Genomic DNA, 14,661 nt, shown 5'->3' on the forward strand with positions numbered 1-14,661 from the left:
CGTACCCTGGCGTTGACCTGCATTCTTGTTTTTATTGTGTCACTAATATTTTAAGAGTGTTGGCAAGTTATCGAACCCATATGGATCTCAGTTCACAGTGAGAATTAATTAAGAAAATTTATGTTGAAGCATCTTGTAAATTATAAGGTATTTTGCAAATATAAAAGATTATTATTGGTCAGTGCAGGAGAATGCCAGTTAATTTTTCAATTTCAGCTTGTGATTCAGTATAATTTAATACATCGTGAATTATATCTTAAAACAAGGTTCTCAAGTGGTTACTCTGCAATGTTTTTATGCTTTACCTTTATGTATTTTATAATAATATGATTTAGAGTGTGTAAATGTAAAACTAATACAAGCATTTAAAGTAAAACAATCTGTTTTATTCAGTATTTGGTGGTACTGAAATGTCTTAAATCATTTTACATCTGTATTTTAATTAGCATGTTCCTCTTTTTTGTATGTGCAGATTTTCAATTGAGAAAGGAATTGCTGGTCAAGTAGCAAGAACAGGGGAAGTCTTGAACATTCCAGATGCCTATGCTGACCCACGCTTTAACAGGTAAGAAGGAGTTTGTGTCCTCCGTCGGTTTCTCCTTTCGGGTCCCGCTTGGCCGAAGCCTCTGAGGTAGAGCCCTAGTTCTTCGTGTCCCAACTCAATTTTTTTTTCCCCACTTGGTGCTGTAATACTGTCTTTGAACCAGCTTATTATCAGTAGTCAGTGTTTTCGGGTATTTATCAATATAAAATGATGGATTCTAAACCATTAATTATCTCCAGCTTCAGGGGTTTGAAATGTTATAAAAATAACTAAAAAGCAAGAGTTTAAATTTATAAAGTTACTTTTCTTCATTGTAGTGTCATCATTTTGTCCTGAGCATATTCTTTATCAAACAATACCTTCAAAGGCTGTAACACATAGTGATAAAAGTACTTGTTTTGAATCCCGGTTCTGTCCTTTATTGGCTCTAGAATGACCTGGAGTAAGTTACTTAATCTGGAGCCTCAGTTGTTTTCTCATCTTTAAAATGGGCACAGTAATACCTATTTTGTAGGTTTTTTTTTTTTAAGATTAAGATTTTTAAAATATTCATAAAAGGTCTGGCAACTTTATATGACCCAAAGTAGGAACTCAATAAGTTGCAGCCTTTGTTGGATATTATTGAAGTGGATATTAGGATTGCTTATAAAGATTTTTTATTTTGTTCTGAGTGTCTTTGGAGAACTAGAAACCAGTTTATATAGTTCAATTTTAATAAATGTCTCAAAATTGAAATCCCAAGGTTGACGCCCTGACCACTGAAAGTAATGGCTCACATGTCTTGGCAGCAGTGCTCTGTGCATTCAGACACTGGGCTTCCTTCAAGAGACAATTAAATACCGTAGGCAACAGGAGGCTTTTCAGGCGTCTGATTGATTAATGTCAGATATTCATGACTCGCGTATAAACACAGCTGTATCCCCGTAATAGATTTTATCAATACGTGAAGAGTATGCTGAAAATCTCAGGTTTTTTCTGAAAGGAACAAACTTGCTATTAAAGTACTTAAATATTGAAAATATTTACATATCCTTATATAAAGCCTTTATATAAAAATGTATGGATCAACTATTAAGAACCTGAAAAGGCAAGCGACAGATTGTGAGAAAATATTTGCAAAATATATACGACTGTTCTGAAAAACTCTCTTGAAAACGGAACAAGTTCATTAGAATATTTTTGAGAAGGTTTTAATAAAACACTTGCAGATGTCACGTTGTCTTTGAATGTAGACGCTAACAGTTCCATTACAGTTAGTTGTAAGAGAAGCAAAACTGAGTTGAGATTTACGATAGAACGTGTGGTTTATTTTCTTCTGCCTGTTCTTTCTTTTGTCGTCTTGCTCCTTGGCTCTCGCGCAGAGAGGTGGACCTGTACACAGGCTACACGACCCGGAACATCCTGTGCATGCCCATCGTGAGTCGGGGCAGCGTGATAGGCGTGGTGCAGATGGTGAACAAAATCAGCGGTAGTGCCTTCTCTAAGACGGACGAAAACAACTTCAAAATGTTTGCTGTCTTTTGTGCTTTAGCCTTACACTGTGCCAATGTAAGTAATACTTTTTAAACACCTTTTTTACTACTCAATATTAAATGTTATAACCTTTTAAATAAAGGTTGGTTTTTTTTTCCCCCACGTCTTTTAGAAACCCCAAACAGCGATTCCTGGTTGTGCATGTTTTAGGAAATACCTTAAAATGCCTTGGAAGAAAAAAAATCTCCTAATTTTTACACTTATTTCAGCGTGTGAATTTGTTAAAAAGAAAAATGAAGTTAACCTAAGGGTAAAACGTTCGAATGTAAGGTTTACATTTCCTGATAATCTACTGATGTGCCTGAGAGGGTTATCCAAACCCTTAGCGTTTGTCACTTGTACCGCACTTGAGACTCTTGTACACAAAAAGAGAGTAATGACTCATGTCTTAACACGAGCCCGGAAAGTTTCCTTTGTGAGGAAAAGTGAGGCAGCCACTCAGCACATTTGTCAGATGCCTTGTAGATGTGAACTCATTTAATCCTCACAACAGCCCAACCCTGTTTACTGAATAATAAGATGAGGTCCCATTTATTTTATGAAGTCTCACTTTAAAACAGTTGAACGTATCATCTTTCTTTTAAATTTTTATATTTTAAATGAATTAAACATTTAGTATTCTATAAACTCTAGTAATCCTCTAATGACATCACTGGAATTTTGAAGTTAAGGAAAATTTTAGTAACCTTTTATAAAGCCAAATCAACATAAATGGGAATCAACATAAATTTTAGTAACCTTTTATAAAGCCAAATCAACATCAATGGGAATTATCACCTTAGTAGTTTAGAGAAACTGTCTTTTTGGAAATAGGACGGAATTCCATAGGAACAAGCACATAACTAATGGAAACAGTTAAAAGAGAAACAAAAATGGCAAAAAAAAAAAAATACTCTGGTGACTAGAGATAACTGTTTACAATGCGATTAGTGCTGTTTAGTAAGAGCACCCGTCTCCTCTCTGCATCACCCGGGCCCTCGCGTGGGGATGTTTATTGTTACTCGGCCCATCGGAAATAAACTAGTGCAGTTGTCAGATACTTCTTACTTCAAACATTTTCTGTACCTATGTGTCTCCTCGTAAATAAAATATTGACAGTATACTTTTTTTTTTTTTTTTTTTTTTTGCTGCACCACTCAACTTTTGGGATGTTAGTTTCCTGACCAGAGATTGAACCCGGGCCCTTGGCAGTGAATACGTGGAGTCCTAACCACTGGACTGCCAGGGAATTCCCTACATTTGTTCTGTTTAGTTTAAAAGTTTCAGAGAATGTAATTTCCAGTATATTCTAAATATTGATTTTCATCACTTTTAAATGTATTCGATGGACTCTATGTATTAGAACAACTTGACATTTATTATATTTTTTAAGTCCACTTAAAAAACAGAATGACTAGCTCTTACGACTGAAAAATTTAGCATCATTCTTTCTCTTTGAACATGTGTTTCTATTATGCCACAAAAGTTTATTCTAATCTAATATATTTTATGCTTTATTTTGTTAATTACCATAGGATAATAGTCTAAAACAAACATGTATAAGAAGGATTACAAATTAATTTTGACCTATAGTATTGTCATTATTACTATATATGTGATCAAAGCAACCATGTTATTAAATTTTGATAATTATCAAAAATGAAAAGTACGCATTATTGGAAACTGTTGTTTCTTAATGAGATGGCTGTGGCTTAGAACAAAAATAGTTAATGTACCCATTCTTAAATTTTACCTATCATTAGAACGAAACTAGGCTTGCCATAAATTTTTTACACTTGTTATTTTGAAATAATCTCAGACAGAAAGCAAAGTTACAAAAATAATACAAAGGATTTCCTTATACCTTTACCCACGTTCCCCCAAATGTTAATATATTAAATGTTAATATATTAGCATTTTTGCTTTGATATTCTTTCTTTCTCCTTCGCTCTCCTTCATTCATAGGTATCATTTTTTCTCTGATACATTTGAGAGTATGTTTCAGACAATATGTCTCATAACCCCTAAATGCTTCAGTTTGTATTTTTTACAAACAAGGACATCTTCTTTTTCTACTGCATAATTAAAAATAAAGAAATTCACCTCGGTACTGTATTAGTTTGTTAGGGCCGCCATAACAAATACCACAGACTGGGTGGCTCAAAGGACAGAACATTATTTGTCCACAGTTCAGGGGACGGGAAGGTAAAGGCGAGGGTGCTGGCAGGTTCGGTTTCTTTGGAGGCCTCTCTCCGTGGCTTATGGACGCCTTCCTCATCCTTGTGTCTTCACGTGGTCTTTTCCCTGTGCAAGTCTCTGTTCCACTCTCCTCTTCTTACAAGAACACAAGTCATGTTGGGTTAGGGCCCACCCTAGCGACCTCATTTTACCTTAATCACTGCTTTAAAGTCCCCATCTCTAAGCACAGTCACATCGAAGGTACTGGGGAGTAGGGTTGCAGCATATGAATTTGGGGGGACACAATTCAGCCCCTGACAGGTACTGTACTGTTGTCTAATCTGCAGACCCCTTTAATCTCCTTTAATCTGGAGCCCTACCTTACTCTGTCTTTCATGAGTTGGGCATTTTTGAAGTGTATGGGCTGGTGTTTTGCAGAGTGTTTCTTCTTGCGGTTTTGTCTGGCATTTCCTCACGACTGCATCAAGGTTACCATTTGACAGGACTATCGCAGATACTGTGTTCTCGTGGCAGCCGCTGCGGGAAGGCTCGTGGCCCATTGCTGGTGGTGTTGACCTTTACTACTCTGTTACGGAGGCATCTGCCTGGTTTCTCCACTGAAACGTCCTTGCCCCTCTTTTCACTATTTTAGAAGAGAGTTTACACATAAGCCTCGATATCCTTTGTGCTCTCTCTCCCTGTCTGCATATCAATACCTCCGTGAAACGCCACGGAATTCCTTGCAGCCGTTTCATTTCCATCTTTGGAACTTTGTTCTTTGACGTTCTTTCACTACTCAGCATCAGTTTTATTTGTCCTTGTCGCTTTTATTTTTAGGGAAGCCGTAAGAATTGTGTTCGTTTTGGGTAGATGGGGACAGGAGGAGTTTTATTATGCCAATTACTCTTAATCTGAACACCACCTGAGCTGAGAGGCCGAAAAGTACTGACAATTCTATCATCAAAAATTATTTTCAATGATTTATCAGCTGAAAATTTATTTAGGTCCACCTTCAGTGTCTTATGAAAGCTTTAGAAACCACTTTTAGACCTTATTAACACCAGTATTTTAAATTTTAAATGATCTCTTTGCTTTAAGAGGTTTTTGTATTAGTGCAATTTGAGAAAGGGGTGATTGGAAATGGAACGTGGGAAAAGGTCATTTTTAGGTAAATGTAAGTGTGAAAGTTAAGGCGGTGGAAATTGATCCTCTTATAATCTATCCGTGTCTTCATGTATCCCTTGAAGAATTACTGTGCACTTCCCAGAATACATAAGTGTCAGTTTCAGTACTATGGAATTGATTCAGCTGTGCTGTGAGACGAGCTAGCCCAGTGGGTTCAAAGCTCTTCTGAACGCTGATTGTTACATCATGAAACCTGGACTCAGTCACGATTAAATGATTATACCAAGCTGAATACCAAACTGAATCAAGAAAAATAACACTCCTTCTGGAAAGTCATGAATAAGTTAACAGGCGTTCTATTTTTACATTGATTATTTAGGGTAAAGTTCGTGGAGTTCGTCTGTAGTGAAACAGACTTGTAATTTTTTTTTTTTTTTTTTTTGCGATACCCGGGCCTCTCACTGTTGTGGCCTCTCCCGTTGCAGAGCGCAGGCTCCGGACGTGCAGGCTCAGCGGCCATGGCTCACGGGCCCAGCCGCTCCGCGGCATGTGGGATCCTCCCGGACCGGGGCACGAACCCGTGTCCCCTGCATCGGCAGGCGGACTCTCAACCACTGCGCCACCAGGGAAGCCCTGTAATCTTTATAAACACTTTGAAACTCACCAAAATTATTTCTGTTCTCCAACAATGACAGGTAGTGTATGTGCCACGGTTGTAGTAAGTCTTCGCCCGCTGGCAGGCTCCGGATGTAAAACTCTCCCAGGTTGAGCAGACCCAGGGCTGGTTGCCTTGAAGGTGCATGTTGAAATCCAAGTAATGCAGCTTCAGCTCTCTGTGGAGTTAATTACCACTTCTTTTAACTGCAATATTTCTTCTCCTCATGAAAGCTTAAAAAAATTCTGTAGTTTTTGACAGTTTCTCCAACTCAAAAAGAGTTAACAGCCTCTGATGCTGCAGCTTCAGGGTACCTCTTCTTGTCCGCTTCCCTTCCCTGGCCTTCCAGTCTGGGGTTATTTCTGTTCCAATTCAGAAAAAAGACCAATTTACATACGTTCTTTAAAGTAATACTTGCTTTGTTGAAGCAAGCATCCTTCTACTAAAGAAGAAAGAAAAAGCAAACAGCTCCCAATTTATGTCAGTTTCAATAAGCCAGCAGTTGGTTTCCTTACAAGAGTTTCTCAGCGCTTTCTTCAGCTGAGGATGTCAGATCGTAGACCTCTAGGGTAAAGGCCAAGACCTGGATTCCTGTCCTCACTCGGGCGCTTACAGGATGTTTCTTTGAGCAAGTCTGCTTCGCAGTTTTGAACATTTTTTTCCCCAAGCATCTTATGAAGCTTCGTTAAAAACAACAACTTGTATTAGCATTGTCCCAAGCAATTAATCGTATCCATGGCTCCCTGCTTTCCCTCAATGCTCTACCCGTTTCTAGAGAATGTACATGAATATTTGTTTAGATCGCAAATACGAAGAAGCGTTGTGCAGTGTGAAGGGTCTTGTAATCGCTGGCTACTGAGTCAGACTAAACAGGTTGGTCCTGGGAAATTCAAAATATTTCTGCTCCCGCACAGATTATTATATCCTTAACAGGAGCATTTTACCACATGTAAAAGGCTTCTAATACTGAATGTGATCATGTGAGAGCATCTCTTACTGTTCAGCTCAGTGGTCTTGTTTGAGTGAAAGGCCTGTCCTGGAGGCATATGTCTTTATTCTTCTTTAGTTCATCTGTAGATCTCTTAGGTTACACCCCTTTTATTGGATTAAAGGGGCACGTCTCTGACTGGCAACATCTCCATTTTATTTTTGACAGATAATTGATAGTACTGTCAATGGAATGGTAACCTTTAAAAAGAGTGAAAGAGATTTTTAAAACTAAAAGAGCCAATTAATTTACTCATACATGTGATTTTAAAGAAATAATTTGATATGATGCAAAAAGCTAACAGGATAGTAAATACCTGTTATATCTTTTGCCTAGAAAAAAGGAGTCCTTTAAAAGCAGATTAGCTGTGTACATTTTGAATCGAGAGACATTTAACATTAAAGGAAGGTGGAAAAAATCGTTATTAAGATGAAACCAATTGGCTAGGAACAGATTTAATAAATGGTCCAAACTTTATTCATTCCTGAATTCAACCACCAAGTACTGCGTGTCTTTTCTCTACCAGAAGGTGACTGTTAAGGTGACTGTAATATAAGAAGTCCTCTTAATCGATGTAACACTGACTCTGGGACAGGCACTGTTGTGGACACTTGACGTATAAAAACTCGCTTCATTAGTCCCCCAGCAATCCTGAGTGAGTATCATTAGCTCCACTTGACAGGAGGAAGAATGGACACGTAGCGTTTAAGTGAGTTGTGGAAGGTCTCACAGCAAGTGTGTGACAGAGCCAGGCTCTGAAGGTGTGTAAGCCTGGCTCTGCAGCCCTGGCTATGCTCTCCTTCACTTGTCTTTAAGAAAGACAGCATTGTAAACACTTCTACCTAGGATTTGGTCAAGGAAGAAATATCATTTGCATTTGGTGCTGTGGTTTCCATAAACTAGAATAACCACGCAGGCAAAGGAAGTCACACATCAAATGGTGTATTTTTTCAACAGGATACTTTTAATCACTCAATTCTTTTTTTATCAACTCAGTTCTTAGGGGGCGTAAATCTGTTGATTTTTCCTTGTGTTGGTCTCTTCTTTCTTGGATTCATTCATTCATTCATTCATTTACTTATTTACTTGATCTTTACTTATTTACTCAAATTGATCCGGAATTACTTGCCCTGCGGGAGACTTACGTGACCTTCTCTCTTCACAGAGTCCTCAGTTCAGTAACTGGCCTCAGCAGCCACAGCGAGGTCTCTCGTCCCACACAGGCCTTCAAGTCCCGGACCACGAAGCACAGCCTGTGCTGGGTCTGGTGTTTCTCTCACCCACTGCAGCACTGTTTTATGCCGCTAAATACATAGCACAGGGTTTCTTGCTCATGCCCGTGTGGAGTGTGCCTTTCATTTTAGGTTTATTTAGGGGACCAAATTAATTTTATTAACGATATCATTTAATGCTGTTGACAAACATCATATTGAAAATTTGTACTCTAGCAAATATTATGTCAATTAGGTTGGAAATGTGAATTGTGTAGAAAGGGGAAAAGAGTGCACAGTTTATAACAGCAGAAGTTAAGTTACTTTTATCTTGTGGATTGCCCATACCCAGTGGTATGCTGGTAAAGCCTGCTCTCTACCCAAGAAGAGGCCTTATTTGTAGCGTTCCCCAGTTTCTGTGGAGTGCGGGCTCCCACTACGGACTCTCTCAAGCTCCCACATAACGTACTGAGTGCAGACTTGCGTGGCGATGTGCACAGTCGGCACTTGCAAGACAGCACAGATGCCCCTGCCACTCAAGAATCCTTCACCAGACTAACATCAAGGAGCCAAATGGAGTGGCAGCAGTGCTGGTGTCATCAGAGATGAGCAGATGGTAGCTGCCAACAGCACTGAGAGCTTAACGGCACTTGACCGAGTTTGTTCTCAGTTCCTTAAGTGTGTTACTGCACTGAACCCTCACATTCTTCCTGGCTTGGGTACTGCAGTGTCCACAGTCTGTACCTGGGAGACTGAGGCACAGAGAATTAGGTAACTTACTTAAAGGTGTACCGTTAGTGAAAGTTGGAGAGGAGATTCAACCCAGGCAGCTGATCCGGAGTCTGGTTCTTAGTTGCTTTACCTTTAAGTGATTCCAGGCCTGTCATGACGTGAATAATATTAGGGCATCCTCCAGACACCACCATGTCTACTCAGAGTGATGATGATTGTAGAAATAGGCACAAGAGAAACATTCTGAAGCATCAGTAAGTATTCTTGGATGCCAATATTTATAAAATTATAAGTGGTGGCATTTTTACCATGTGGTAGAAATATGCTAGGTTACACTCCTGTTTCCAGGTCCTCTTTCTTCTGTCTTTTGTGACTTTTCCATATCCTAGAGCCTAAGATTGAAGCACCATCAGAATAAACGGCAGCCACCTCTCCTTGCGGTCTCTTCCGGCTGGACAGGGAGCCCAAGATTAACTACTCAGCTGTCGTAGGCAGTTCATGCAAAATCAGCTTAGGCAGCATGGTTTTCTACTTCATTCATAATTTTCAGTAGGCGGCTTCCCTGGTGGCGCAGTGGTCGAGAGTCCGCCTGCCGATGCAGGGGACGCGGGTTCGTGGCCCGGTCCGGGAAGATCCCACATGCCGCGGGGTGGCTGGGCCCGTGAGCCATGGCCGCTGAGCCTGCGCGGCCGGAGCCTGTGCTCCGCAACGGGAGAGGCCGCAACAGTGAGAGGCCCGCGTACTGCAAAAAAATAAAAAAAAAAAGAAAGAAAGAAAAGTAATTTGCAGTAGGATGAATACGGTAAAATCATTTACTAATAATATTACATTATATTATTTTCTACTATTCATATCGAAGGTCATGTAGAAAATGGGGACCAAAGTATATAAAATTTGCCAAAAAGAATTATTTTTTGCCGTAAAGTTAAAATTCACGTTACTTCCCTACACTGACTACAAAATAGAATTAAAATAAATAAATAAATCTAAATTGAATAATTTATATATTTGTAAACATTATAAGTTTATTGAAACTATAAACATACGTTTATAAATAAAAATATAGCTTATTCTAATTGGAGGTCATAAGCTTGTAAAATGATAAATGACAGTATTTTTGTGAGAGTTACGTGAAGTAGTGCATGCAAAGCACTTAGAACGCTGCCTGCCACAGAGTTAGTGCCCACTAGTATTCATGACTGTAACAGCAGTATTATTTTGCTGCCTAACGTATAATAGCTACTTTTACTAGCACCCCCCCCATAGAATTACACTGAATAACCGGTAATACCGAATCACGGTAAATACTGAGTAACTCCTGTTGACTGTTCACCCTCCTACAAGAACCTACAGTATCATCTCGAGTGGAAGGCAAGTGACAGTCCATTGAGGGGTAGGAGGGAAATGTGAGAACTTCTTTTAGGTAAATGGTATTAAAGAAACTACAGTTTCTTGATTGGTCATACACGGATGTAGCTTTCATCCAGTTCATGCGTCAGGTGGTTGTGTCTTGTCCAGGGTGTGGAGTCCCCTGTGACAGAGTGGGCCTTCTACAAGGAGGAAGAGGTGACAGTGGTGTCCAGCCTGCACTTTGAAGCCCCATCCTGGCTTTTCCTCAACCATATCAGGAGGACAGCTTTGCAATGTACATTCATTTCCATTGTACTACCAAGGATTTGCTGCTATGAGGCAAAGTACTTGGAATAGTTATTAAATTCACTGATTATTTACACATATTTCTTTCACAAAAAGGTAACTCCAAATTGCTGATCTTTTCTGATGACAAATGGCAATGTTTTGTTACTTAGAAGACATATTCAAAGAAATAAGCATTTAATCGGAACTTTCAAATCGCAAGTAACATTAACACTGAAAAAGAAGATAATTGCTTTTCCAAATAAACTCATGCCATAGAGTACTTTGAAAACGGATGTTTTCATCACCATCATGTGACTTTTTTGCTGAAATTTATGTGTCACATATACAAATTATCACATACCTTTGCAAAGACTGGGAGCAAACTTTTTTCAAAAACTTTACTGGGGTTTATAAATATACAGTGAACTGCATGCGTTTAGAGCATACGGTTTGACAGGTGTATCTGCACACAGCCCAGTGCAAGCGTCACCACATCAAGATGGCAGATGTACCCATCACCCCCTCAAGCTTCTGGTGCCCCTTTGTGATCCCTCCCATGGGACCCTCCCCATCTTCATCCCCCAGTTTCAAGCAACCACTGACCTACGTTCTATAACTTACTTTGCATTTTCAGAACTGTGTTTTATAATTGGAATCATAAAATCTGTTCCTTTTTACCTGGCTTCTTTCACTTAGCACAGATTCATCCATGACATTGTGTGTGTACGTAGTTCATTCTTTTTCATTACCGAGTATTCCATTGAATGGATATGAGCTGTTTATGTAGTCACCTGTTGATGGGCATTTGAGCTATTTCATTTTTGGCTGTTACAAATAAAGTTGCAGATGTCTTTGCGTGGGCGTACGCTTTAATTTCCCTTGAGTAAATCCCTAGAACGGTGGGGTCATCCGGCGAGGGGATGTGTAAGAGACTGCCAAACCGTTTTCCAAAGTGGTTGTACATTCCCAATATCGTTGTGTGTGTTCCACTTTCTCCACATTTGCCATCTCCATGTCTTCTTTGGTGAAGTGTCTTCTCAAATCGTTTGCCTATTTTTTGTTTGTGATTGTTTTTTATTGAGCTTTAATAGTTCTTTTATATATTCTAGATACAACTCATCTATCACGTTGCTTATTTGCTCCCAGCATTTGGCTTGTCATTCTCTTAACAGTTTCTTTCTTATTTTGAAGAAGTCTAATTTATGATTTGTTCTTTTTATGATCATGCTTTCAGCATTGTATCAAAGAAATATTTGCCTAACCTAAGCCCACAAAGATTTTCTCCTATGGTGTCTTCTAGAAGTTCTATAGTTTTACATTTTGAGTAAATTTTTGTGTATGGTACAAGGGAAGGATCAACATTTGTTTGTTTATTTGGCCCACCGGTGCCCACTGATCCAGATCCCTTTGTTGTGTAGACTTCTTTCTCCACTAACTCGCCTCTGCACCCTCGTTGACAACCAACCGACCATATACGCTTAGGAGTATGAGGTTCTCCTGATGAACTGACCCCTTTATCATTTTGAAATGACCTTCTTTATCCCTGGTAATAGTCTTTCTCTGAAATCTACTTTATTTGATACAAGTACAGCCATTCCCACTTTCTCTAGACTGGTGTTAAATATCTTTTTCAGCCTTTTACTTTTACCCTATTTGAGTCTTTATATTTAAAGTAGGATTCCTGTAAACAGCGTGAGTTGGGGTTTTGCAGTTCTGTTCAATCAGATAACCTTTTCTTTTTAATGGGGATATTTAGACCAGGCGCATTTTATGTTTAGGTATAAGGCCATCAACTTGTTATTTGTTTTGTTTGTTCCATCTGTTTTTTATTTCCTTTTCCCTCTCTGTCTTCAAAAGTTGAATTTTTAAAAAAAATTTATTTTATGAAACAGCTTTTAATTTATTAAAATCTTCACCATGAATGATTTCATTGAGTGTCATTGGTTTTGAACCTGATTGATAATATATAAAGACGCAACTGATTAGTTTGCAAGATTAACTGATTTACATCAGGGAAAATGGAAATTTGTCTGAATTTCAGTCAAAAGTGTTAGTCATTAGGGAGCAAAACTGTAAGTGTGATATTTAAGAACAGTCAATACTACCTTTATTCCATCTGGATCCGCATACTTTTTGGCATATTCTTCTCCAACAGTACAACTGTTTCTAAGTATTAAACTTGACGCCACCATCTCACAAAGTAGTAAAGAAAAAACTTGACAGTTGATAACATACAATTACAGTGCTTCATTTCAAAATATATAATTGTTTAGTATGAACAAAAAGAGTCTTGTTTACTAAGTAAATAAAATAAAATATTTTAAAAATATGTACTTTTTATTTTTATCTTTTTAAATTTCTATTTTAGCTTGTTTCATAATATAAACAATATATTAGCACAGTGCATGTGCATATAATTGCTGAAGGAGTATACGTTTATTACGCATGCATCTTTAAATTTATCTTACCAGTAAAGAACTTTACAATCGAACATTTTTCAGACTCCCTGGACTAGAGGACCTTGAGATCACCAAGAATTAAGCTAAATATTTTTAAAAGGAGACACAGAAAAAAATATATTAACTCTTGTCTCATTTAGTCTCTGTCTCAGTCCGTTTGTGCTGCTGTAACAAAATACATGGACCAGGTGGCTTATAAACAGCAGACATTTACTTCTCTCCATTCTGGAGGCTGGGAGTCCGAGAATAAGGTACCAGGTAATCTCTCTACCCAGAGATAACGTCCGGCAAAAAGCCATTTGTTAGGGAATTTAATAAGTCTTTTAAAAAGGAGATATAATTTTTTTGAAAACTATTTGTATCTTCAAAGTCACATGTGTCATGGATATCTTCAGTGTACATGGAAATATATATATAGCAATAGTAGTCAATGGAAAGTAATAGTGAATCCAATTATAGTTCTGATTTTTTTATACCAAATTCTGAACTTTAATGACAAAACTACTTTAAACATTCTTTATTTTTTCTCTGTTGGATTTGCTTTCCAGATGTATCATAGAATTCGTCATTCGGAGTGCATTTACCGGGTCACCATGGAGAAGCTGTCCTATCATAGCATTTGTACTTCAGAGGAATGGCAAGGCCTCATGCATTTCAACCTTCCCGCCCGTCTTTGCAAAGAAATTGAACTGTGAGAGTTTTGTCTTGTCAGTTTCTTCAGGAACAGATTTTTAATTTGATTGAATTTAAAGTGAAATGGGTTCTAGAATTAGAATCATAAATATCATATTACATGTGTGGTTTCTTGTGTTGCCATTTTCCCCTTGGAAGGAAGGAAAGGCCAGATCTCTTTATCTTTTAAAAAAAAAAAAGTCTGAACACCATTTTGAAATGATTTAACCTAAATGTTAGCTTTTGTCTTTAGTCTTTTGCACACTTTACACTATGTAATATTTAATATTCAAAATGACATTTAATATCAGATAGCTGAAAGTTTTCATTTCCATATAATTTTAAATTTACAAATTAAATCTGAGAATTTAGTAATAAATAGTTCAACTTTCACACTTTGTTTCTAATCCTATGCTAATGTATTTGATACTGGTGGTAGGACCTGCCCATTAGAAGTACAAGCCAACACTACTATATAACTACATAAAAAACCTTCAGAAGTGATCCAGAGCTGATATTTGTTTATACTTGGAAACAGAGTATTCTTAAATTAATTAAACAAGGAGGCCGTTAGACTGATGTGACTTTAATGCCCTGGCGGCCTAGTAAACGAACCTGTAAATCTAAACCTGTAAATGCCTCAAGGTAACGAGATGGAAATGCTAAGGATAGCCAGTTCTGAACAGCCAACTAGGCTTTAAGCTGTAGCCAATCAAATACTTTCTTTTCTTTGCATCTTCTCTTTAGATGTGTTTCCATGGCTCCTGTCACCAAAGCACTCAGCCGCTTTAAGTTGGTGGTGCTCTATTCAAATGGGTTTTTGCTCAAATAAACTCTTAAGATTTTTAATATGCCTCAGTTTATCTTTTAACAGTATATGTATTATATAGTGTGTGTGCGTGTGTGCGTGTGTATATATATATATATGTATATATATGTATATATAT

The 14,661-nt window shown here is 38.0% G+C and overlaps 1 protein-coding gene across 3 annotated transcripts in view; it reads left to right on the top strand.

Moving 5' to 3' along the window:
- PDE10A (phosphodiesterase 10A) overlaps positions 1 to 14,661 on the top strand; it is a 583,168-nt gene that overhangs the window by 513,715 nt on the left and 54,792 nt on the right. For all 3 annotated transcript variants that reach the window (XM_033404002.2, XM_004278863.3, XM_049695213.1), the window contains 3 exons: positions 473 to 565; positions 1,906 to 2,092; positions 13,591 to 13,733. In XM_033404002.2, coding sequence (XP_033259893.1) covers positions 473 to 565; positions 1,906 to 2,092; positions 13,591 to 13,733 — 423 coding nt within the window. The remainder of the gene's footprint in view (positions 1 to 472; positions 566 to 1,905; positions 2,093 to 13,590; positions 13,734 to 14,661) is intronic.

The sequence above is a fragment of the Orcinus orca genome, chromosome 12 (assembly GCF_937001465.1).
Source record: "Orcinus orca chromosome 12, mOrcOrc1.1, whole genome shotgun sequence".
Classification (NCBI taxonomy): domain Eukaryota; kingdom Metazoa; phylum Chordata; class Mammalia; order Artiodactyla; family Delphinidae; genus Orcinus; species Orcinus orca.